The sequence below is a fragment of the Thunnus maccoyii genome, chromosome 13, assembly GCF_910596095.1.
Source record: "Thunnus maccoyii chromosome 13, fThuMac1.1, whole genome shotgun sequence".
NCBI lineage: Eukaryota > Metazoa > Chordata > Actinopteri > Scombriformes > Scombridae > Thunnus > Thunnus maccoyii.
In genome coordinates this window covers 8,239,210-8,259,419 of record NC_056545.1, presented here as the reverse complement: position 1 = coordinate 8,259,419, position 20,210 = coordinate 8,239,210, and the positions used below count along the sequence as shown (strand labels likewise).

Sequence of the window (20,210 nt, the reverse complement as noted above, 5' to 3'; positions counted from 1 at the left end):
AACTCTAACTTAAGCATTAGTATTAGTATGAAAAGAGAGATGGTTATGCACTGGAATACATTCACTATTGTTAACTCTAGCTATTCTGACAATCAAACTTAGATAATAAAGTTAAATCATTCAGAATAAAAACAATGAGGATCAATGATTGGTCATTAGGCACATACATTCACAACTCATTCACGGCTCGATCTGGCTGATGATTGGTTCATTGAACGTGCAGAGAGCCACTGTAGCGCTCATTCACTGAGAAATACTGGCGTCTCCCTTCAAGGAGAGGAGTTAAGGTCCATCCAAAAAGTCTCTAGATATGTTGCTAGTTGCTTTTTGGGAAAAAAAAGTCTCTAAAAGGGTCTGAAATGTTGCTATATCTAGTGACAAGTTGGCAATGCTGCTCATAACCTCAGTATTTCTAAAATCCTGGTTCTGGCCCTGTTTATCCCATGTGCACTGACATTTCAAGGTCTGTTCATAGAACCATTTTTGAAAACAAGATGGTGTGGCTGATTCCCAGTCTTTAAGAATCTGCCTTTTAGCTAATGATGCCTGTGCGCAATGTTGTTTAAAAATGAGACTAAATTGAGTGTGACAATTCTGTGATTGTCTGTGTGTTTCAGGCTCTTAGCGCATCGTCTCATGTGACAACCACCATCTGCTGCCAAAGTGGGCTGAAACAAACCGTAAAAAGTATTTTAACTATGATTTGACCCAGCCTATCATCATATTCCCTGTGTTTGTGTTCTCATTTACTGTGTGTCTGCAGGGAACCAGTCAGCTTGTCTGACTGGACTGTAAATAGCTGTAGAAGCCATAATGAAGCCAGTGATAACAGTATCATAGATTTCCAATGACCTCAGTTGGGCCAATTAAAGTTATATGCAGGGTATAATTATGTATTTTATGGGTGGGGAAGGAACGATGGGCTTGGTAATGACATGTGGCAGCTTTATAAGCCTCCTCAATCCCTTCATATGTCAAAGGGACGAGGGATCAGACAGCAGCTCATCCTCAGGTCTGATCTGAACTCTAACAGCTGCTGTTTCACTCGTGTGTGTTGTACAGACAGGATCACACGCACAGAGACATGTCTACTGTAAATAGGAGCACAAAGCATTCAGGTTCAAGTTCAAGTTTATTATTTGTCCCAAGTGGGAGATTTGTGCTGCAGAAAGCATAAAAACACGTAAAACAAATCATAACAATATGCCACAAATCATACAACGGCTTACATAGACAAGTATCCACCATAATCCATTCCACGCAAATCATCACTACAGATATAATGTAGGCCCACTGCCCTTCAATATTAATAACTGTCACAGTCTCTTTATCATTATTATCATTATCATCAACATCATCACCATCACCGAGGTAGCAACAAGGTAACAACAGCAGCAGTTACCTCCTCCTGCCAACAGCATTCACAGCTCGAATGGCGACAGGGAAAAAATAAGTTTTGTACCTGTTTTTTGTGGCCATAGAGGCACTTAAACATACACCAGATGGTAACAGCTTGTACTGTGAACTAAGAGGACGGGCACTTTTCTAATCGAACGGTCATAGCTTTATTAAGCACCTGCTTGTTGAATATGTGATTCAAACTACTGAACTGTACTCCTACTATCTTACTTGCAACCTTGACGATCTTATCAAGGGCTCTCTTTGGTACCAACGTTGCCATACCAGCAGATATTAGAAAATGAGATAACAGACTCAGTAAAAGCTCTATAGGACAGTGTCATTAGGGCACTAAGGCCTTGCTGGCCTTTCTTATACAACTTTTCAGTATTTGAATCAAATTTCAGGTGGTTGTCAATCGTGGTGCCCAGATATTTATAATTAGTTAGCTTATCTACTGCTTGACCCTTGACAACACTGCTCTGAGGAGCTGGGCGGGGGGGTCGTCTGAACTCTATACACATATCTTTTGTTTTAGAGACATTAAGTTGTAGAAAAGCATTTTCACACCAAGAATCAAAATCTTCGACAACTGGGCAATGACCAACTTCATCGTCACCAGGAAGGCTAACAATTACAGAGTTGACAGGAGACTTAATAATGTGTCTGTTGGCATAACTGCTGCTGTTTGTGTATAAAATGTACAAGAGAGGGTAGACAACACAACCCTGAGGTGAGCCGGTGGATGATGTTAGTTCACAAGACAGTTTCCCGTTCACCCTTACTCTCAGGGTTCTGTTAGTGAGGAAATCAAGAACCTAGCCTACAATGCTTGAGTCTAAGCCAAAGTTGTTAACTAGCATGTGTGGCTGAATAGTATTAAAGGCTGATGAGAAGTCAATAAAAGGCAGTCTCTTGTGGTTCTTGCTACCTTCTATGTGTTTACATAGAAAGTAAAGTGAAGGCAGCATCTTGCACATCCCTCTTAGCCCTGTAAGCACATTGAAAAGGGTCCAGAATGCACTCAGTTTTAGCTAAGAGCCCTCCCTTAGCTATTTTTTTCAACTGACTTCATAACCAAGGAGGTTAAGGCAACAGGCCTGAAGTCGTTGACGGCTTTAAGGTGCTTACCCTGAGCACAATGCACCGCTTCCACAGAGATGGCTCCCTCTGCTGAGTGATTGACAGTTGAAAGATGTAACTGAAAATAGGGCCTAGTTGCTCTGCACATTCTATAAGCAGGCCACTACCTATATTATCTGTGCCTTGGCTTTTCCTCACATAAAACTCATTAAAATCCTTTGCCAGCTGCTGGCCTGATTTGTAGCCATTAAGCTCTATATTACTCCCGTTACCTTTCTTGAACCCTACAATAGTTTTCATGCTGTCCCAGGCGGTGCCCGGATTGTTCATCCTGAGCTGTGTCTCGATTTTGTCCTTATGCTTCCTTTTACCAGCCCCGATTTCACATTTAATTTCTTTTTGCAGATTGCACAGCTCCAAGATGTTCCCTTCTCTAAAGGTCCTTTTTCTTTTTCTACAGTAGCATTTTAAGAGACTTTGATACTCACAGCCTGCTGTTAGGATAAACCTTAACAATTTTGTCCGGAATAACAACATTTCCACAATATGATATTCAGCTTCTAACAACATCAGTCAATTCATAAATGCCAGAGCATGACTCTTTAAACATATGCCAGTTGATGCAATCAGTACAACGGGAAGGCAGCAGAGGGATGGATGATGTGCCTTCAATTATACCATAACACAAATCCAGAATCTTATTGTCTCGTTGGGCATGTGATATACTGGTTGAAGTCTCTCAGTGTTTTTGTCAATGTGCAATGGTTCATATCACCAAGAATGCTGTTTGAAGCCTTGTTTGAAGTGGTGGATAATGATTAACGGCCAAACAGCCAGCGTGAGAAAGCGGCGCCCGAAAAAACTCTCTATACTGTGAAACACAGAGCGATTTATCTGGTGGTGTAAGGCTTAATCAGCATTATGTCAACTTGTTTGGCAAGGGCTTGAATGTAACGGACGTTCATTTATATGTTAAAGGTCCGCGCTGCAGGTTTGAAGCGGCTATAAGGGATATTTTTCACCATAACAACATATCTAATGACAGTGTGTAATGACAGAGACGTGGCTCGTAGCAATGAACCTACAGACAATTATCAGTGACTCTGCAGCTTCCCCCCCGGCTTTACAAAGCTTTATAGTGAGTTTCAGCTCGTTGTTGCGCTACAACTTTACTGTTTTGGTTCACTCTCAGCGCTCTCATAGTGTCGTTTTTGGCCACAGAAGGCAGCTGTTTTCATAGAAAAAGCTCTAAAAACCCACTGTACACTACCTGCTGACTGTTAACAGACACACTTAGCTGTAGACTAGCTGATGAACATAGTGGAGCATTTAGCAGCTAAAGAGACAGATATTTCCCTCAGGAGTTGGTAGAGAGCAAAAACAGAGCTAAAAGAGAGTGAATATTGGATTAACATTCACCAACACGACTCAAAATGAACTGTCAACTGTTTGCCAACTAGTTCAACACATCAAGGTGATGATACGTCAGTGTTGTGTTCAAAACTTGTTTCTGCTGAAAACAAAGGGACAAAAAACAATCTGTTAATGCAGGTGTAACGGGTCTTCTGATCAGCCACCTGTAAGGTTTGATCAAGTTTAGGCAACTAAAATGACTCGGTTGGTTACTTCTTTGATCAAATACTTCCTGTTTTCAGTGATGGTTTTGCTCATTTTAGACTGTATTATACTTAGGCTTGTACTTATTCAGGGCTAAATTGTTGTATGCAGAGCCTGACCACTTTGGTGGTCAGCACACTTAAAAGAAAATGTGTATCTCTCAAACTTATGTTGTAGGTTATTCCTCAAACACCTGAATAGTCTTTCCAACTTTCCCTAATGAATTTAAAGTGGGAGTAACTGACATTAACTACAGCTATTTATTAAATTAGGAAATGTTACTATCATCCAAAGTCAGCTTGTAACACTGCTCCAATGATAACTGCTCCCAACTGTCAGTGTAATTGATAATATCACACATTACCTCTGTCTTTTCATGTTTGTCCTCCTCTTTTCTTCTTCTTTTTCTTCCCTGGGGGCTTTGGTCTTTCTGACATGATATATTTTTGAATTAGGCTACTGATGTTAATCGTATCACGTTTCACAGTCGGTGTCACTCACTAGTTCAGATAACTCACCCATCCCCCAGAATCAGAGCGAGGGGTGAGGGGGTGATGCTGCAGGCAAACCAGAAAATAGGGTCTATTTTATAAGCTATGCTATGTAGTTATGTTGTTGTGGGTTTATTGTAACATTTCAAAATAAAAGTATTTTAATAGTATTAGTAAAAAATAGTGAAAGTTTAATATTTTGAATAATTTTTTCTTCTCTCATTTGGGGCGCCCCTATGGATGGATGGCACTCCTAGCATTCGCCTACACTGCCTATGCCACAGGCCGGGTCTGGTTGTATGGGTGTTTGAACCATAGACTGTATAAAAATATGGACGTAGTTACCGTGACGTCACCCGTTGGTTTCTGAAGAGCGGTTTTGAAGGTCAAAGTGAGCCGCTTCGGCCGTCGCCATCTTGGCAGTACGTGACTCTGCCTAACTCCCAGCCAATCAAAAATGAGCAAAGAAGCGGGCCGAATGGCTGAAACAAGTCACCTAGCGGCTGGCGGACCTGTCACTCAAAGCAGCCATGTCTTTCATTATGCATAACTCTACGGCTTAATAAAATTTAAACGGGTGAGTTATAAAAAAATTCACCCCCGTGCAGTTGTAATGAAAGGAAAAATTAGCTACAGAGACCAAAAACGCTTTTTGTACCAGGTTGTAAACATGTTTATTACTGCTGTAAAGGTGGGCATTTTAACATGGGGGTCTATGAGGAATGACTCGCTTTTGGAGCCACCCTCAAGTGGCCATTCAAGGAACTGCAGTTTTTGGCACTTCCGCATTGGCTTCATGTTACAGCCCCAGAAGTTGCCGCTTGGTTTGAACACTGATAAATTCAAAAAGTTTGGCTAATTGTATTAAAACTAAGTATTGTTTTTGTGTCTGTACTGAAATTCAGGTATCTTACTGGCAGCTGTGTTGTTGTAATTGAAACTTAACTTGAAAGTTATTTAGAGATGAGACAATACATGAAGGTTCAAAGACACACACACACAGAAACAAAATAATAAAATAATCTCAGACATAAATACACACTCAGGTACCACACAAACAAACTTTTAGTTCAAGAGAAGTCCTCTGGGAACTCAAATGGCCATCTTTGTCTGCTGAGGCAACGGTTGCCAAGGTGCTTGATTAGCCTCATAGCCCTAAGTGGCCTCATCAAATGGCTGCGGAGATAAATGGAGTAATTGGCAAATCATTGGCTCCCTCTCCCTCTGTGTTTCTGCCCTCGCTACCTCCCTATTCCGACTCCCAATGGCTTTTTAGTGTTGTCATCAACTGACTGAAGTGCTGTCAAAGACTGAATTCAATAGTAATTTATTTTCTTTCTGGTTCTGCCGTGTCTGTGAACTGAAGTTGCTTAAAAATGTCACCTTCTGAGGGCACAAGCTGTACGTATGATTGGCTGTTGGACTGTATTATTAAAAGAAGGAAGAGGAAGTAGAACCAGTAAACTTCATGTCCACTTACTTAAAACTTAAATTTTATTCATTTTCTTCTTTAAAAGCTCACCAAATGAGTGTGAGAGCCTTTGCTAGGTTACTTGTGTTAACAATGACTGAAATGGACCACCACAAGGTATTTACATTTAAAAGTCTGAGTATCAAGAAGTTCACAGATCATATTAGTTTCATCCTCACTACAGCGGCATTAATATTCTGTGCAAAAAAGACACAATTTGCTCATTTCAGAGTTAAAATGTCGGTTCTAAAGGTTAACATTTTTATACTTTTAGTTAATTTATGCACACAGATGTGAGCCTGAAATATAAAAGTTACTGTGGGACACTGATGTCACATTAAATCATCATTTGGCAGTCTGATGTTGTTTTCACCATGTTCACTATGTGTCACTATGTTTTATTTATAATGATCATTCCGTTCCCTTACTCCTTGAAGCACTTTGTAACTATTTAGTTTATTATTGCTAGTATTTGTCACAAAAAATGAAGAAAAAAAACTCTGCTATGTGAACCCAGCAGGTTATCCACTGAAAAACAAAGCTTTCAAAATGTGGTCAAATCACAGATCCTTGAAGAAATGCTTCATAGGAAATTGGAATCACATTTTGGTTTTACACATGACAGCATGAGCAAACTTCACCCAGGTCTTATGCAACATACTACCAATACATTTGAAATAAAACATGCAGGTATGAAATAACTGTCAAATGTTGTTTCCAGGGTCAAGAATGTACTTTTAACATTTAAATCAACATGGATGAGAAATCCTCAGAAAAATGGAAATAATGAACATCAACATTCTCATGACTGAGGAAGATTGTGTCCTGTGAAACAATCAAAAGCTCCAGAACTGCTGCTGGACCATGTGGTGAGCACCTGTTGTTCCCAAGGTCAACTATGAATCTATCAATCTCAGATATAAAAACCTCCTCAGTAAATCCACATGTATCAGATCACCAACAGCAGCAATTGATTGTTCTCAAATCCTTTTAATTTATGACAGCAGTGTGGGTCATTGCGTCCAACGCTTTGATCTCAACTCAAGACCACATTGGCATGAAATTTGTTACAGATCTTCATGATTCCCACAGCATGATTTCAGAAACCCAGTGACCTTTATTACGCATTACTGTCAGGTCAAATTATCAACATTTTCAACAACATTATCAACACACACAAACACACACACATGTTACTCTACTGACTGACCTCTGACCTCCCAACTGTGATTCTGGGATCTACTTAGTAGATAATAAAGTAATTGTCTGTGGTAATAATTATACATCCCAGCACATCTCCATGCATGATATTGCCCTAATAAGAGTGGTTTAACTGCACAGTGTTGCCCTGAGATAATGAATATAAAAACAGCTGTTTTAGTACACAAATAAAAACAAAATATGTCTTTAAACAATCAAATATGCTTCTTTACATGCACATGCATATATTTTTATATGAAGTTATTTGAATTTACACATGTGATACAAGTGATATTTATCTTAACAATTGCTGGCACTGTGTCTCCTGTGACTTTTCTTCCTGAAGGACCGCTCAACCCCCAGACAAAAGGTCAAATCCACTTCAATCCTCTCATTTCATTGGACACAGACATGTGTGAGGTCCAAAAAGGTGATTTGTTGCAATATGTGCTAAGTAAATGTAATATGCAAGTTATAGTGCAAAAAAGGGTAGTAGTTGTTCTATGACAAGTTCTGTCAAAAACTGTCATGATCCCCCGACAATGAAAAATAATGATTTTGGTGACACCCAGACCTTTCCCCTTGCTTTACAGCTTAAATCCATGTAGGTTTGATAAATCTTTTACCCCCATAAAGTGTCAGCTTTAATATTTCATACCGTATGACTGCCATTACATTTGCTTGATAAAACCAATTAGTTGTAATGACCCTATGGCTTCTAGTGTAGTTTTAACCCTTTTGCTAGTAAAACTTCCAAGAATAGCAAAATAATCAGAACATTATTTGTTTTTTTAGCGCTAGTTTTGTCTGTTATAAAGCTGTCTTCTGCATCTCTTTGCTCAGACTTGCTGATGTCTGAGGAATTTTCAAAAACATATTGTTTTTGCTCCCTATGTATTCTAATTTCAAGATGGAAATCAAAGAGGACTCACAAGTGCATGTGCAAACATCACACATCAGTGATCACAGCAGTAGGTTTGGTAAACATAAGTGTGCTGTGTATTAGGGATGTGCAGAGATCCCAGTATTTGTATTTATATCTGTATTTGTTGAGGCAGCAAAATTATTTGTATTTGTGTTCGAATTAAAGCGGAAAGAAGTTTAAAAATCCTGTTTTTGTTTTTATTACGCTTTTAATTTTACAATAAGTTTTCATGAATAAACTACCTTATGAAAGAGGTCCCCACACTGGGTCTCTAACTGGAGTCTCCCAGATCATAGACGACTGCGCTGACTACTGAGCTAAAACTTTACTCATCACCTCATTGCAGACAGACCTCTACCTATTTATACACCCATAACACAGAGACAGCACAGCGTACAAGAACGTCAAAGGCGATTATTGCTTTGCGCTTTTCATTTATTGCCTATTTTTTTTACAACCTAACTTTGTGGAAAGGAGAAGGGGAACAACAGGTCATGGAGAGTCTTTTGGGAGCACTTTGCATGTGTCAGTAGCTCAGCTTTATCTCTGGGGAACACCCCCAACTCCGGGAGTGATGTCCAAACTAGGAAATGTGCGTCATGTAGCAGGTGGATGTGACTCCCCTCATTGAGACCTACTGATAGACGCTGGTATTTGACAAGGTTTTTTTTTTCTTCCTGAAAACAAATACTATTTGTGCTTCGCTGGATAATGTATTTGTATTCGGGAACATCCCTACTGTGTATACAGATGTTTGTTATGTGAATATTAAAGTTTATCAGAGTTTAAATATGCAGCAACAGGTGATTATTCGAAAAGCAGCAGAGTTTTGACTTTGAAATAGAAATCCTGCAACAAAACTACTCGCCTCTGTCAAGAAACTCACAACACTACCTGTCCTTACCTTCCCCTCCCCACCTTCCATCACCACCCTCCATCTGTGTCTCCCTCTGTTAAGAGCAGCACTTTGCTGAGGTGGGTGACAGTAATGAACTCTGACTCAGTGAGGCTGGAAAAGGATGTAAATGAATGTAGATGAGGATGAAGAGTAATTGCCCACAGAGAGGGCTGTGAAAGGTATGTGTCAGAAAGAGAGAGAGAGAGAGCAAGAGAGAGAGATAGAGAGAGAGAGAGAGATAGTGCACCCATGGGACCTCTTAAGTGAAAATGTTAGGCCCAGTCAAGGGGGAGACACTTCAAATATCTGTTTATCTATTAATGAGATTGAATGGATTGGGTGGGCGGATGGATGAGTGATGGTGAATGATGGCAGATGGATGTATAATGGTGAATAATGTTAGAGAGGAAATGGGAATGACAATAATAGGAGGGAGAAGAGGAAGAAATTAAAGAAGTAAATAATTACAAATGGAAAAAAAAGGAAAAGGATGTACAAAAATAATTAAAAAAACAACTAAAAAGCCAATAAACACTGAATCAAAGACTTTAAATTCAGAAAAACATGTGATTTTAACTGGCTGGTGCTTAACATCTGGCGCATTCAGAGTTTTTGATATCTTAATTATGCTCACTGCAAGTTATTTCAGTTCCTTCCTAATTATCCTGCTATATGTACAAAATAATATAAAAAAAACTAATGATTAACTCTGTCCTTGCACAGCACGGTCGCTGATTTCTTTAAATCCAATTAATGCAGACAGGTTTTTTTTATTTTTTAAGTCTTTACAGCATTTCTAGTTTAGTCCTGCTGTCTGCACCCAGTGAATTATTTCAAGTTATCATTATCACCATATTATTCTATTCAGTATATTTCATACAGCATGGTACTCAAGGTCTCTCGCTGCAATTATTCTTACTCACACACATTCTCCTGGCTTAATTCTAGTAATTATTTACATGATAAATAGATGTAGACACAGCAAAATGCTACAGGGCTCAAAAGCTGGAAATTGTGCATCAAAATTACTTTAAAGAATGACAAAAGCTGCTATATGCATCACTCCCGAAAACATACCAGAAATAACTTTTTGATGTAAATTCAAAATATCCCAGAGCTCTGTCAACCTCTTAAACTTCACTGACCAAACTCAAGCTGCGTAGCCAAACATTGTTCAGTTTTGCATCTAAATTCATGCAGCAGTTGTTGTGACAAAGACTCAAGAAAAGGGATGTCAACATTAAAATCCAACTGAAATCACATTTAATCATCTCTTTTTACAGCCAAAATTTTTTAATGTATTGTTAATAGTTTTTGGGGAAATATCAGAAATGCTCCTTTTTGTCTCAGCCGGCTGGAGGGACGTGTCGGTGTTTGTTTTTGACAGCAGCTGGCAGCTAACAGTGTTACACTGTACTGAACAGAGACAAAGAAAACAAAGTGCTGTAGCTACAAGTCATGGACAAACAGTGTGTTGTTAGCAGGGGGATTGAAAAGTAGGAACCAAAACAGCATCTAACGGATCTGAAGTGACATTTACAGGTATTTTCACATGCTGTTTAATGTGCTGCAGCTGAGCAGCTAATTGGCTGTCTAGAGTGCTAATTGACGTCAGCGGTGCACTTTACCCCGGTGAATGTTTGTTTGGTGGCTCGTTCAACAAGCTAAGCTGCAGGACAAGATGTGTGTTCATGTTTGTATGTTAGATAAGAAGGAGATGTGGGCTGTTGTTCAGAGTCTGTGGCTCTTGTGTTGTGTAGCAGGATGCAATCAGGCTCAGTGTGACCGTCTGCTCTGCCGATGATAGAACGACATATTATCACTTTATGCAAAGATTTGATTTGCTGTATCAAAATAAGGACTCCATCTACGTGAGCAGTTAACGGTATGTAAGCTAAATAATATAAAACTAGGGGGCACAATCATGAAATCAAAGAATATAAAATATACTTTCTCCCTTTTGGATTTTTTTCCTCAGAAGAGGACACAGGACGAGTGACTAACAGAGCAGATATGTTGCTGTAGTTGACAAAAAAAGGCGATTTAACTTCAGACATGACGCTTAAATCTGGCACTTCCTGTGTGTAGACTACATTTCCCATCAGACTTATGTGATAATCTTCTCTGTTGCAGCTTTAATTATATGCAGATTCGTTGTCTCCTTGCATTCACGTTGTCGCAGTGAACTAACTTCGCCTTCGCTATCCTCAGTTACACTCCTCCTCTCTCACAGGAAATCATCTGTCGCAGTGGCGTCACTCGGAGGCCGACTGGCCAACGCAGTCAGAACAGCTCTGTCACTTCTTATCTCCTGTCATGAGTGCAAAACTCATTTGTCTAAGCACTACATCTACATGTCACCTTCTCCCCCCTTGAGTCCTGTTGGCAAATATGAGCTCTCCACCATCATTTTCTTAACTGAGCTTGAATTTTCTCTCTTCCCTTCAAAAAAAAAAAGACACCTCCTCCTCTTCTCCCTCCCCCTCATCTTCTCTTGCTAGTTGTCATCTTTCTTTCTCTCATACACGAGTACTACCAGCACAGATCTGAGCCCTGCTCTCCTCGCCACTGCCTGCTTATGATGCTAATATAAGCATTACATTACTCTACTTTGCGTTTATTGTATGTCAGTTTGACACATCACAGAAATGTCGTGTGTTTGTACAGTATGTTTAGGGATAGATGAAGTGGCGAATTCCAGTTGGTTTAATAAACAAATACAACTCATGAATAAATCATACTTGCCCACTTTCATGTCCTTAAAAATCTCAAGTTTAAGCTGTTTCATTCTTTTCCAAAAGTGAGTTCAACAATAAGAGCCAGCTTCAACTCTTTGATGCAAACATGACATCCAACACAACCAAACGAGAGCCAAAGTCACGGCAAGGAATATCGGTGTACCTTTATGTAAAGCTGAACATCATCACTTAGAACACCAACAACAGCATCAGCATCCATGATTTCACACTTCAAAACCATGACAACCGAACATGTCAGGCGGTCACTCACCCATCACTCGGAGCCTCTCGGCGCCCACTACCACCTCCTGCTCGTCAGCGGAGAAGAGGAGCTTCCCAGAGGTGGATTTGACTTCAAACATCTTGCCTCGCGCTTTAAATCCATTGGATCCTAAACCGAACACACACACACACACACACACACACACACACACACACACACACACACACACACACACACACACAGGAGACATCAAAGCTGGAGTTGATTTCCTACCGAATTACATCAGTATTAGACATTTTAAAATGCATCTAACGATGAGAACACACCATATTGCAAAATGCATTTTGGTTTCATTCATGACACTACTGAATGTTGAACAAACAAAGTGAAACAGGCTGAGAGGATCATAATATTGATGTGATGTCTAGAGAGCACTACAGAGTGTGACATCACTGTTTGTTCACAAATGCAATAAATTCCAATCTTTCAGGCAGTACAGATGATTTTTCTTGCCACTCCTGTGCTGGTGTAAGCAAACCAAAACGAAGGGGAAACCCAAAAAAATCTTGGCAGCCATTGATGGCACAGGAGTAGGATGTAGTTATCAGATTTGCATCTAGGTAGCATATGCCTACAGCTTGGTGAAACTAAAATTTTGGACTGAAAGGGAGAAGATTCACAGTGATAAAAGATGACAGCAGGAAGGACAGTACTATGAAGAGGGATTAGAAAGATACAACTGAAAGATTTATAGATGTTATAGATGTTCAACTATGTTCAACCAGACAGCTGCTAACTTTGTCCGTCTGCTGTTTTTTTTTTTTTTTTTTTTACTGGTGAAAAGTGACACAAAAAACAATTAAATATATTAAATGATACATATGAGAAACTGATGAGTAGAGTCCATCTTAGTTTTATTTGACAGTAAATGTATTTGCTTATTGTCCTTCTTCATTGTTTTTACTGTTTGAGAGTGGCATCATCTCAGGTTATTAAATATTAAATTAAATAGAAGTCATATTTGCGGGTCTCTATGGGTTTAAAGCTGCAAGTACGATTTCTGTCGGAAAAGATTCAGTGTTTTAATCATCCTAAACTACCTAATGACATATTATATACAGTAACTATAGCTGTTTTAGAGCAAGATGCAGAGCATGTTGCTTTGGAAACATCAGCGCCGTGAACACAGATATACTGTATGCACCTGCTTTGATTTCACCTTCTGAAACGTTCAACTTTCTGAAGGTTTTCAGTTCACACTTCTGATTCTAGAGAAGCTAAAAGAAGCCAAAAAAAAAAAAAGCTTGGAGTGGTTTGTGATAAAAATGTTCAGAAACTGGTTCATCCAGAGTGATATGACCTGTTGGCGAAAGAGGTTTCAACCACAACAACAACAACAAAAAAACATTCAGACACATTTCACTGAAAGTCTGCAGGAAAATTGAGAAAATACTGAAGCTGCCAGAACTGTGGCTAGTATCCTGACAAATAAGAAATAGAAAAATGTAGACAACTCCCTCCAACTCAAATTGCTTTGTCTCATGCAGCGTCAGAAAACACTCGGCGCCGGGTGTGACTGATTGACACGTGCAGAATTGATTCTGTCAGTCTCCATCTGGGATCTGAAGTTCCTTCCTGTACACGAGCGCCGCTTAGTCATCAACGAGAGACATCCGAGCAGACTTCGTCTTCCTCCTCTTCAGACCCAGAAGGCAAATGTCAGTGCACTTTTTTAACGTGAGAGACTCTTCCCGTGCATGTTTACCCAAAGTGATTTCCATTCACCGAAGCCTGCCAACTCTATTAGAGTGTGACAGGTGGAGAATGGGGGGGAATGTGAAGACGAAAGTCAGATCACAGAGTTATGGTGGAGTGACTGAGGCCTCTGCTGGCACAGTTAAAGGGAGCAGAGGAAGAATTTATGATGCGCTAATGTGTAATCGTGGAAATGAGGCAATGACTTCTGGCAGTTAGAGCGGCGGTACCTAACCTGAGAGCCTTGACTCCCCAAAGGCTCCCAAAATAAATCTAAGGAATTGCAAAATGATTAACATGATGGGAAATAACATATCTACAGTGGTGAAATGTGTGCAATTTTGTGGTGCTTGCACTTGAATATTTCCATTTTCTTCTAATTGACTTCTACTCCACTACATACTGAGGACAAATATTATACTTTTCACTCCACTACATTCATCTGATAGCTTTAGTTACTTTTCAGATTCAGATTATTAATAAAAAATATAATCAACTAATAAATTCTGATGTATTACTCCAGATTAAGCTGCCCAGTAATATATAAAGTAGTTACAATAACCCACACCTTTACTAGCTGCAACATTCATGATGCTTACACAGTAATACATCAATATTATAATCTAATATTATTCTGAAATGGGCCATTCTGAATAATACTTAAAGTATATTTTGATGCTTATACTTTTAAAAACACCGAGAGATTAAACAGTGAACCAGATGATCCAATAACCTCATAAAGCTTCATCATACGTAAAAAAAAAAAAAGTGTGATGATGTATGACGGGGTTCCCCAGAGTCACAACTAAACAGAGTTTTTATGTACCAAATATGTGAACAGACAGAAGAGAAGTCTTCTCCAACTCTCAGTTCATTAAAATTGAATTGAATGAAGACTTTTCTGTTTACTTCTGCCTTCTATTATATCAAATTTGTGACTATTTATCCTTACTTCACACTTCCCTGTAACTGCACTGCAATCTAATTAATTTTACTCTTTTAAATGTGTCTTTTTATATTGACTTGTGTTTCTTTAATATCTTTTTTGAAGGGTGCTAAACAAATAAATTGGTCTTGTTTTGCCTATGGTCCAGTTGTCAAAAAACAAAAACAACACCGAAACATATAAAATAGTCCAAGGAACACTTCACAAAAATTCTGTTTCGATGGGAAGAAAAAGAAACAAGTTCATGACGAGTGAGCCGCATAGAAATTGCATGTCGTGCATCTGTTGCAGCTGATGTCGTCAGCATTGCAAGGTTTGATGCTTTTTGAAAAAAAAAAAATGAAAAGATGTATAATATCAAAGAAAACATCAATAAACAACATGAAAGCAGCACATTTCTCCTGCAGCGCCATACCTGTAACAAGTTGCGTGAGCAGCTGGTTGTTGCCGTTGACGATATTGACCGACACGTTTCTGGACGACTGCAGGAACAGCGGGCGGCCCTGCAGAGAGATGGACACGGTTATATATTTTTTTTATTTTGTAGCCCTGGCTGTTCAAGTATTAATGTTCTTTTGAGAACAAGTGCTGATGAGAAGAAGGAAAATTCACCTGCTGAAGACAAAACACCGGATGTGATACGTTTGCTTCAACATTGCTTTACATGTCCTACACCCTAACCCTCACCTTGACCAGCAGAATCATCCTAACCTTTGATTAGTCTTCGCTTGGTGAGATAAATCTAATCTCAACCCTGAAACAAAGTCCTCAAACAGCTCATACCTGAACAACAAAAGAGATTGTTTGTCAGTGTGTACAAAAAATCTCAAATGAACATTTTCTGATCTGCCGTCTTTGAGGTGAAAGTCTTGTTGTGCTACATATCACAACCTCCTGACTTCGTACTACATTGTACATTATAAAGAACTATGATACAGTCAAGAGGTTGTGATATGTAGCACAACAAGATAATGAAGCTCTGTAAATGGAACTGCATCCATGCTCAGTGGCGTCTGTCTTACACAGAACTACTTAAAATGTGATTGCTGTTATTAGTCTTTGGAGCCGTTTCCAAACAAATAAGATAAATCAGGCTTTAGATACACACACAATATTTGTTAGTAGATAAGTTCATTGTTGGTTAGGCTCTGCACATGAGATTTGTTGTTAATATGAAAAATATAGAAAATCGACAGTATTATCCTTTAAGTTTAAGAAAAAAAAAGAAAAACAAAATACCAAAAAAAAATACATGATGAAGACTCCATCATGGTTGAAAGAGATCAATGTTGACTACAGTAAAACGAGGACTGAGACTGAAACTGTATTACAAAACAAAATAAAAGAGCACAAACAGTAACCTGATTACAAAGGTAAGACTTCACACTCAAGCACACACACACACGCTGTAACTGTCCAAGTGCAGAGACTTGAACCTCCTGCTCCGTTTGATAACTTCCATTTCCCAGAGTGGCCTGCACCAATCTGTAACGCTGATCACGTCGGACACTCTGCTCTTTCTGTGCCCGACTAATCTTCATGCCTCAGTCAACTTCTTAATTAGAGATAACGGCCTGACCATCATGCTGCGCTTGCAGCCGAGGAGGGGATATGCCTTGTGTGTATATTACTGATAACATTATGGGTCTTGCCAAACTCATTGAAGTTCCCACAGTAAATACACTAAATATATGATATGCAGGCAAGAAGTTATTACAATAACAATGCGGTGTGAACTGAGACTGAGACTAACAAGAAGTTTGAAAGCAGTTGATACATAGAAGGCGTTGCAGTGCTGATAATTACATCAACATTAACCAGAGTCATTTGAATGTGCCAAGTTTGACATGTGTACTCCATCTTTCAAGGCAGTATTTAAGCTAGTGACTGAACAAAGTGTTTGATATATGCACAACTGATTTAAAGCAAATCACCACAAACAGCAGTAAGAGAGCTGGCTCATGCATTTGACTTTTAAATCTGTCATTTTCCTCATAAGTGAGTCCGTATAGTGTTCTCCATCATTCCTTATAGTCTTTGGCGTCACCATGCAGCAAAAACTAAAACTATAAACAAGACAATCAGAGACAGACATCAGAAACAGGATATCATTCTTTAAAAGACATACATTTTGGCAGCTCGAAATTGTTTATAGAAGCTTAAAATATGATTGCAAGGCTGGAGAGAATCAATCTAAGCAGCTTTGTTCTTTGTATGATTGATTGATTTTTTTGTTCCATATTAACCCTTTCATGCATAGTGGTCACTACAGCGGACAGCTATTCAAAAGCCATTTTCTTATATATGCATGGGGTTTCAATGGTACAGCTGCACATCAGCCAACACGGTGGACTCTAGTGTGTCATCTCATACGCTGCCATCCATTGGCTGGCCTTTATAAGTGCAACACAAATTTCCACCTGCCGGCCGGAAATGCTCAACAGCTCGGGAATATCTTGCCAATCCTTCTATAGTAATAGACCCTTGCAGGTAAATAAAATTTTGTAACATCAAGTAATAACTAAGGAGTAATACACTTAATACACTTAAAATTTCCAAGTATTGATTTTATGTTGGGAGAAAATGACAATTAATCATCGGTCCACTAAGTTGGGCAAACTCCTTGAAAAATGCTTGTTTAAAAAAAATAAAGTTCAAATATTCTTTTTCATGCTTAAAGAGGAATAAAAACACAAAAATCCTGACTGAGGTTATCATAATTCATACATGAAAGGCTTTAACATTAAAGAATTAAATTATGTCCGCCAGGTACTTATTCACTATTAGTTAGTTGCCGTTAGGGTCGCAACTAAAAATGATTTTCATCATTGATTAATCTGCCGATTATCATCTTGACTAATCATTTAGTCTATGAAATGTTAAAAAATGGAAAAAATGGCTTTCACAATCTCTCAGATCCCGCAGTGATGTCTTCAGTTTGCTTGTTTTGTTTGACTAACAGTCCAAAACCTAAAGATTTTTAATTTACTGTAACAAACAACAAATCTTCACATCTGACACGCTGAGATGTCTGTCGATCGACTACTCATTGCAGCTCTAGTTATAACTATAAATATGCTTGCAAACTTCAAAATCATTATATAAATAAAGAGAAAGATTTTCTGTGAAAATGAGGTGACTCTAAATCAGTTCTCAAACATTTGAAACTACTGACAATTTCCAGAGTCTAACCCGACGGTTGTTAAATGTTGCTGGGTGAGAGAAACTCTTTGGTTTTACCCTCATTTATTTTAAGCACATTTTTTCCTCACACCAGTGCACAAACACCGAGCCCAGCTCTTCAAGTGCTCTCGAGTAAGAGAACTGCTGAAAGCCACCCAGCAGGGATCCAACTAAAACTTTTACAGTGAGGCAGTTTAACCGACAAAACTAAAACTACACAGGGATGCAACTCGTTTTCATCCCAGGTCGTCAAATACCGATGCTTGTCATGCCCCTCTGGCATCTCATGCAGACGCATGAGAAGGCGCCCTTTGGCGTCTGTATAACCATGCGCTGGGCTTTCAACTAAATGCAGTGTAGACCCATCCGCAGCGATATTACACACTCAGAGCGACTGGTGTGGTCTGGTTAGGTTTAGGGAAAAATTGTGGTTTCGGTTAAAATGATGACGTGAAACAGCGGTCCCCTGCAGCAGCCATCCTCCCAATCCACCTCCTCCTAAGAAGGAAAATATCACCTTATATAAACGTCATCGGTCTCATGGTGTCTAATAAAGATGAGGATGGGTTTACATTGGAGTTTGTTGAAAGCCCGGTGCATTGGTATCAGATGCCGAGGGGTGTGACAAAGCGTTGGTATTTGACGCCTTGGGAGTGAGAACAGCCTGGGGATTTAAAAGCTGCCCAAACACAGGCAGAAGACAACAGAGGAGCTGACCGTGTTCTGCAAAACACAGCTGTAGGCAATGAGAGGTGATGAATGAGCAGCAATGGCACGTTCATATCGTATTTGATTTATCATAATAACGTGTTTCTAACATGTAACAGTTGTAATTATGATGAGGCACTCAATAATATGGATGTTAATGAAAACCAGACAGATACGGACGCCTTTACATCAGCCAAACACCATTGTTCAATGTAATTAAGCCCAGTTTTAATAGATACGGTGTTATATTGTCAATATATTTTATTTTAATCCTCACACTTTTAACAACTCTTGGATAACATGGGGATCTTTCACATCTCTACTATACATCCCATATGACATAAACGTGGCATGACTCTTCAGCACAGTGAACTACTGCTGTCATGTAAGAAACAGACTTTTTTTTAAAAAATGAACTTCTAAAATGAAATGATGAAATTCTAAAAAAAGCTTTGAAAACACAATGCAAAAATCTTTTATTCATAGTTTGCTTCACTTGTTTTAAGAAAACTATTTTAGGATTCAATAAAAAAGTCAACTGGTGAAGCTTTTTTTTTTTTTTTACATTTAAGCCAAGTTAACATCAATCTCTCAGTTGCGTACTTTTGTCTGCGACATACAAAGATCTCACAGCATAGAGACGTTCAGTTTGCAGCAGTGCTCATTGCTCCTCATTAGCTCTCATTACCTGCAGCTGTGCTGAATTCAATAACAGACAAAGGATGGAAATGCAGGTTTCATAAATGAAAAAAATACATCACATCCGTCAACAATGTTGTCCAACAGAAACTGTGGCTTGAAATGGACTGAATTCACAATGATTAATATCAAATAATCCGTTCATTCATTAATCTGTCTGTTAATAAATCCACCTGGCTTCTTTCAACGTAAAAGAGCTGCAGTAGTACTTGGAGCTCCTGAACTGTCGATATACTAATACATTAAAGACCTGCGATCAAGATGAGTGGGACATTTCACAACTGAAAAGTAAACTTGTCAGGTCAGTGCTCTCTGAGGGACAGACTATGTTTTTGGGGACACTGTTTCAGTATTTAAAACATGTTTTTTTGCCTTCCTGTACATCTATTTCTGGTTACTTATCAGCCAACATATGAGATAATAACAATATAGCCCCTCTGATTTAACGGTCTGGTTTTACTAAAGAATTGTACAAAAAATATTGATATGGAGGTTGAAGGTTGAAACTTATATTTAACCTTTTAAAAAAGCAAGACCCTCCATAACATTATTAATATTTTATTCAGACCCTGCCTTTGATGGTTGCATAGAGTATGTTTTTAGAATTGAAAATGGTATAACCTAACCTTAACCCTAACATTTAACTGAAATTTTGTATTCGATCCTTTCGTTTTCATTTAATCTACAAGGAAAAATTGAAGCAAAATGTAAACTCCCCCTGCTTCCCTCATAAAACGTCAAAATACCCTCCCTTCAACTAAAAGAAAAATAAATAACAACATCTGTGGAGATTCTCAATCAACCAGATCATGGTTATCCAAGGAGGGTTGAATCGATGGCAACTGGACTTGGTTGTAGATACTTGAAGACTCTCA

At 38.8% G+C, this 20,210-nt stretch overlaps 1 protein-coding gene across 3 annotated transcripts in view; it reads right to left on the bottom strand.

Annotated features, from left to right (window-relative positions):
• Positions 1 to 20,210, bottom strand: part of sgcd (sarcoglycan, delta (dystrophin-associated glycoprotein)) — a 326,697-nt gene that overhangs the window by 68,477 nt on the left and 238,010 nt on the right. For all 3 annotated transcript variants that reach the window (XM_042432225.1, XM_042432226.1, XM_042432227.1), the window contains 2 exons: positions 15,161 to 15,248; positions 12,093 to 12,212 (listed from right to left, as the gene is read on the bottom strand). In XM_042432225.1, the coding sequence (XP_042288159.1) occupies positions 12,093 to 12,212; positions 15,161 to 15,248 (208 nt within the window). The remainder of the gene's footprint in view (positions 1 to 12,092; positions 12,213 to 15,160; positions 15,249 to 20,210) is intronic.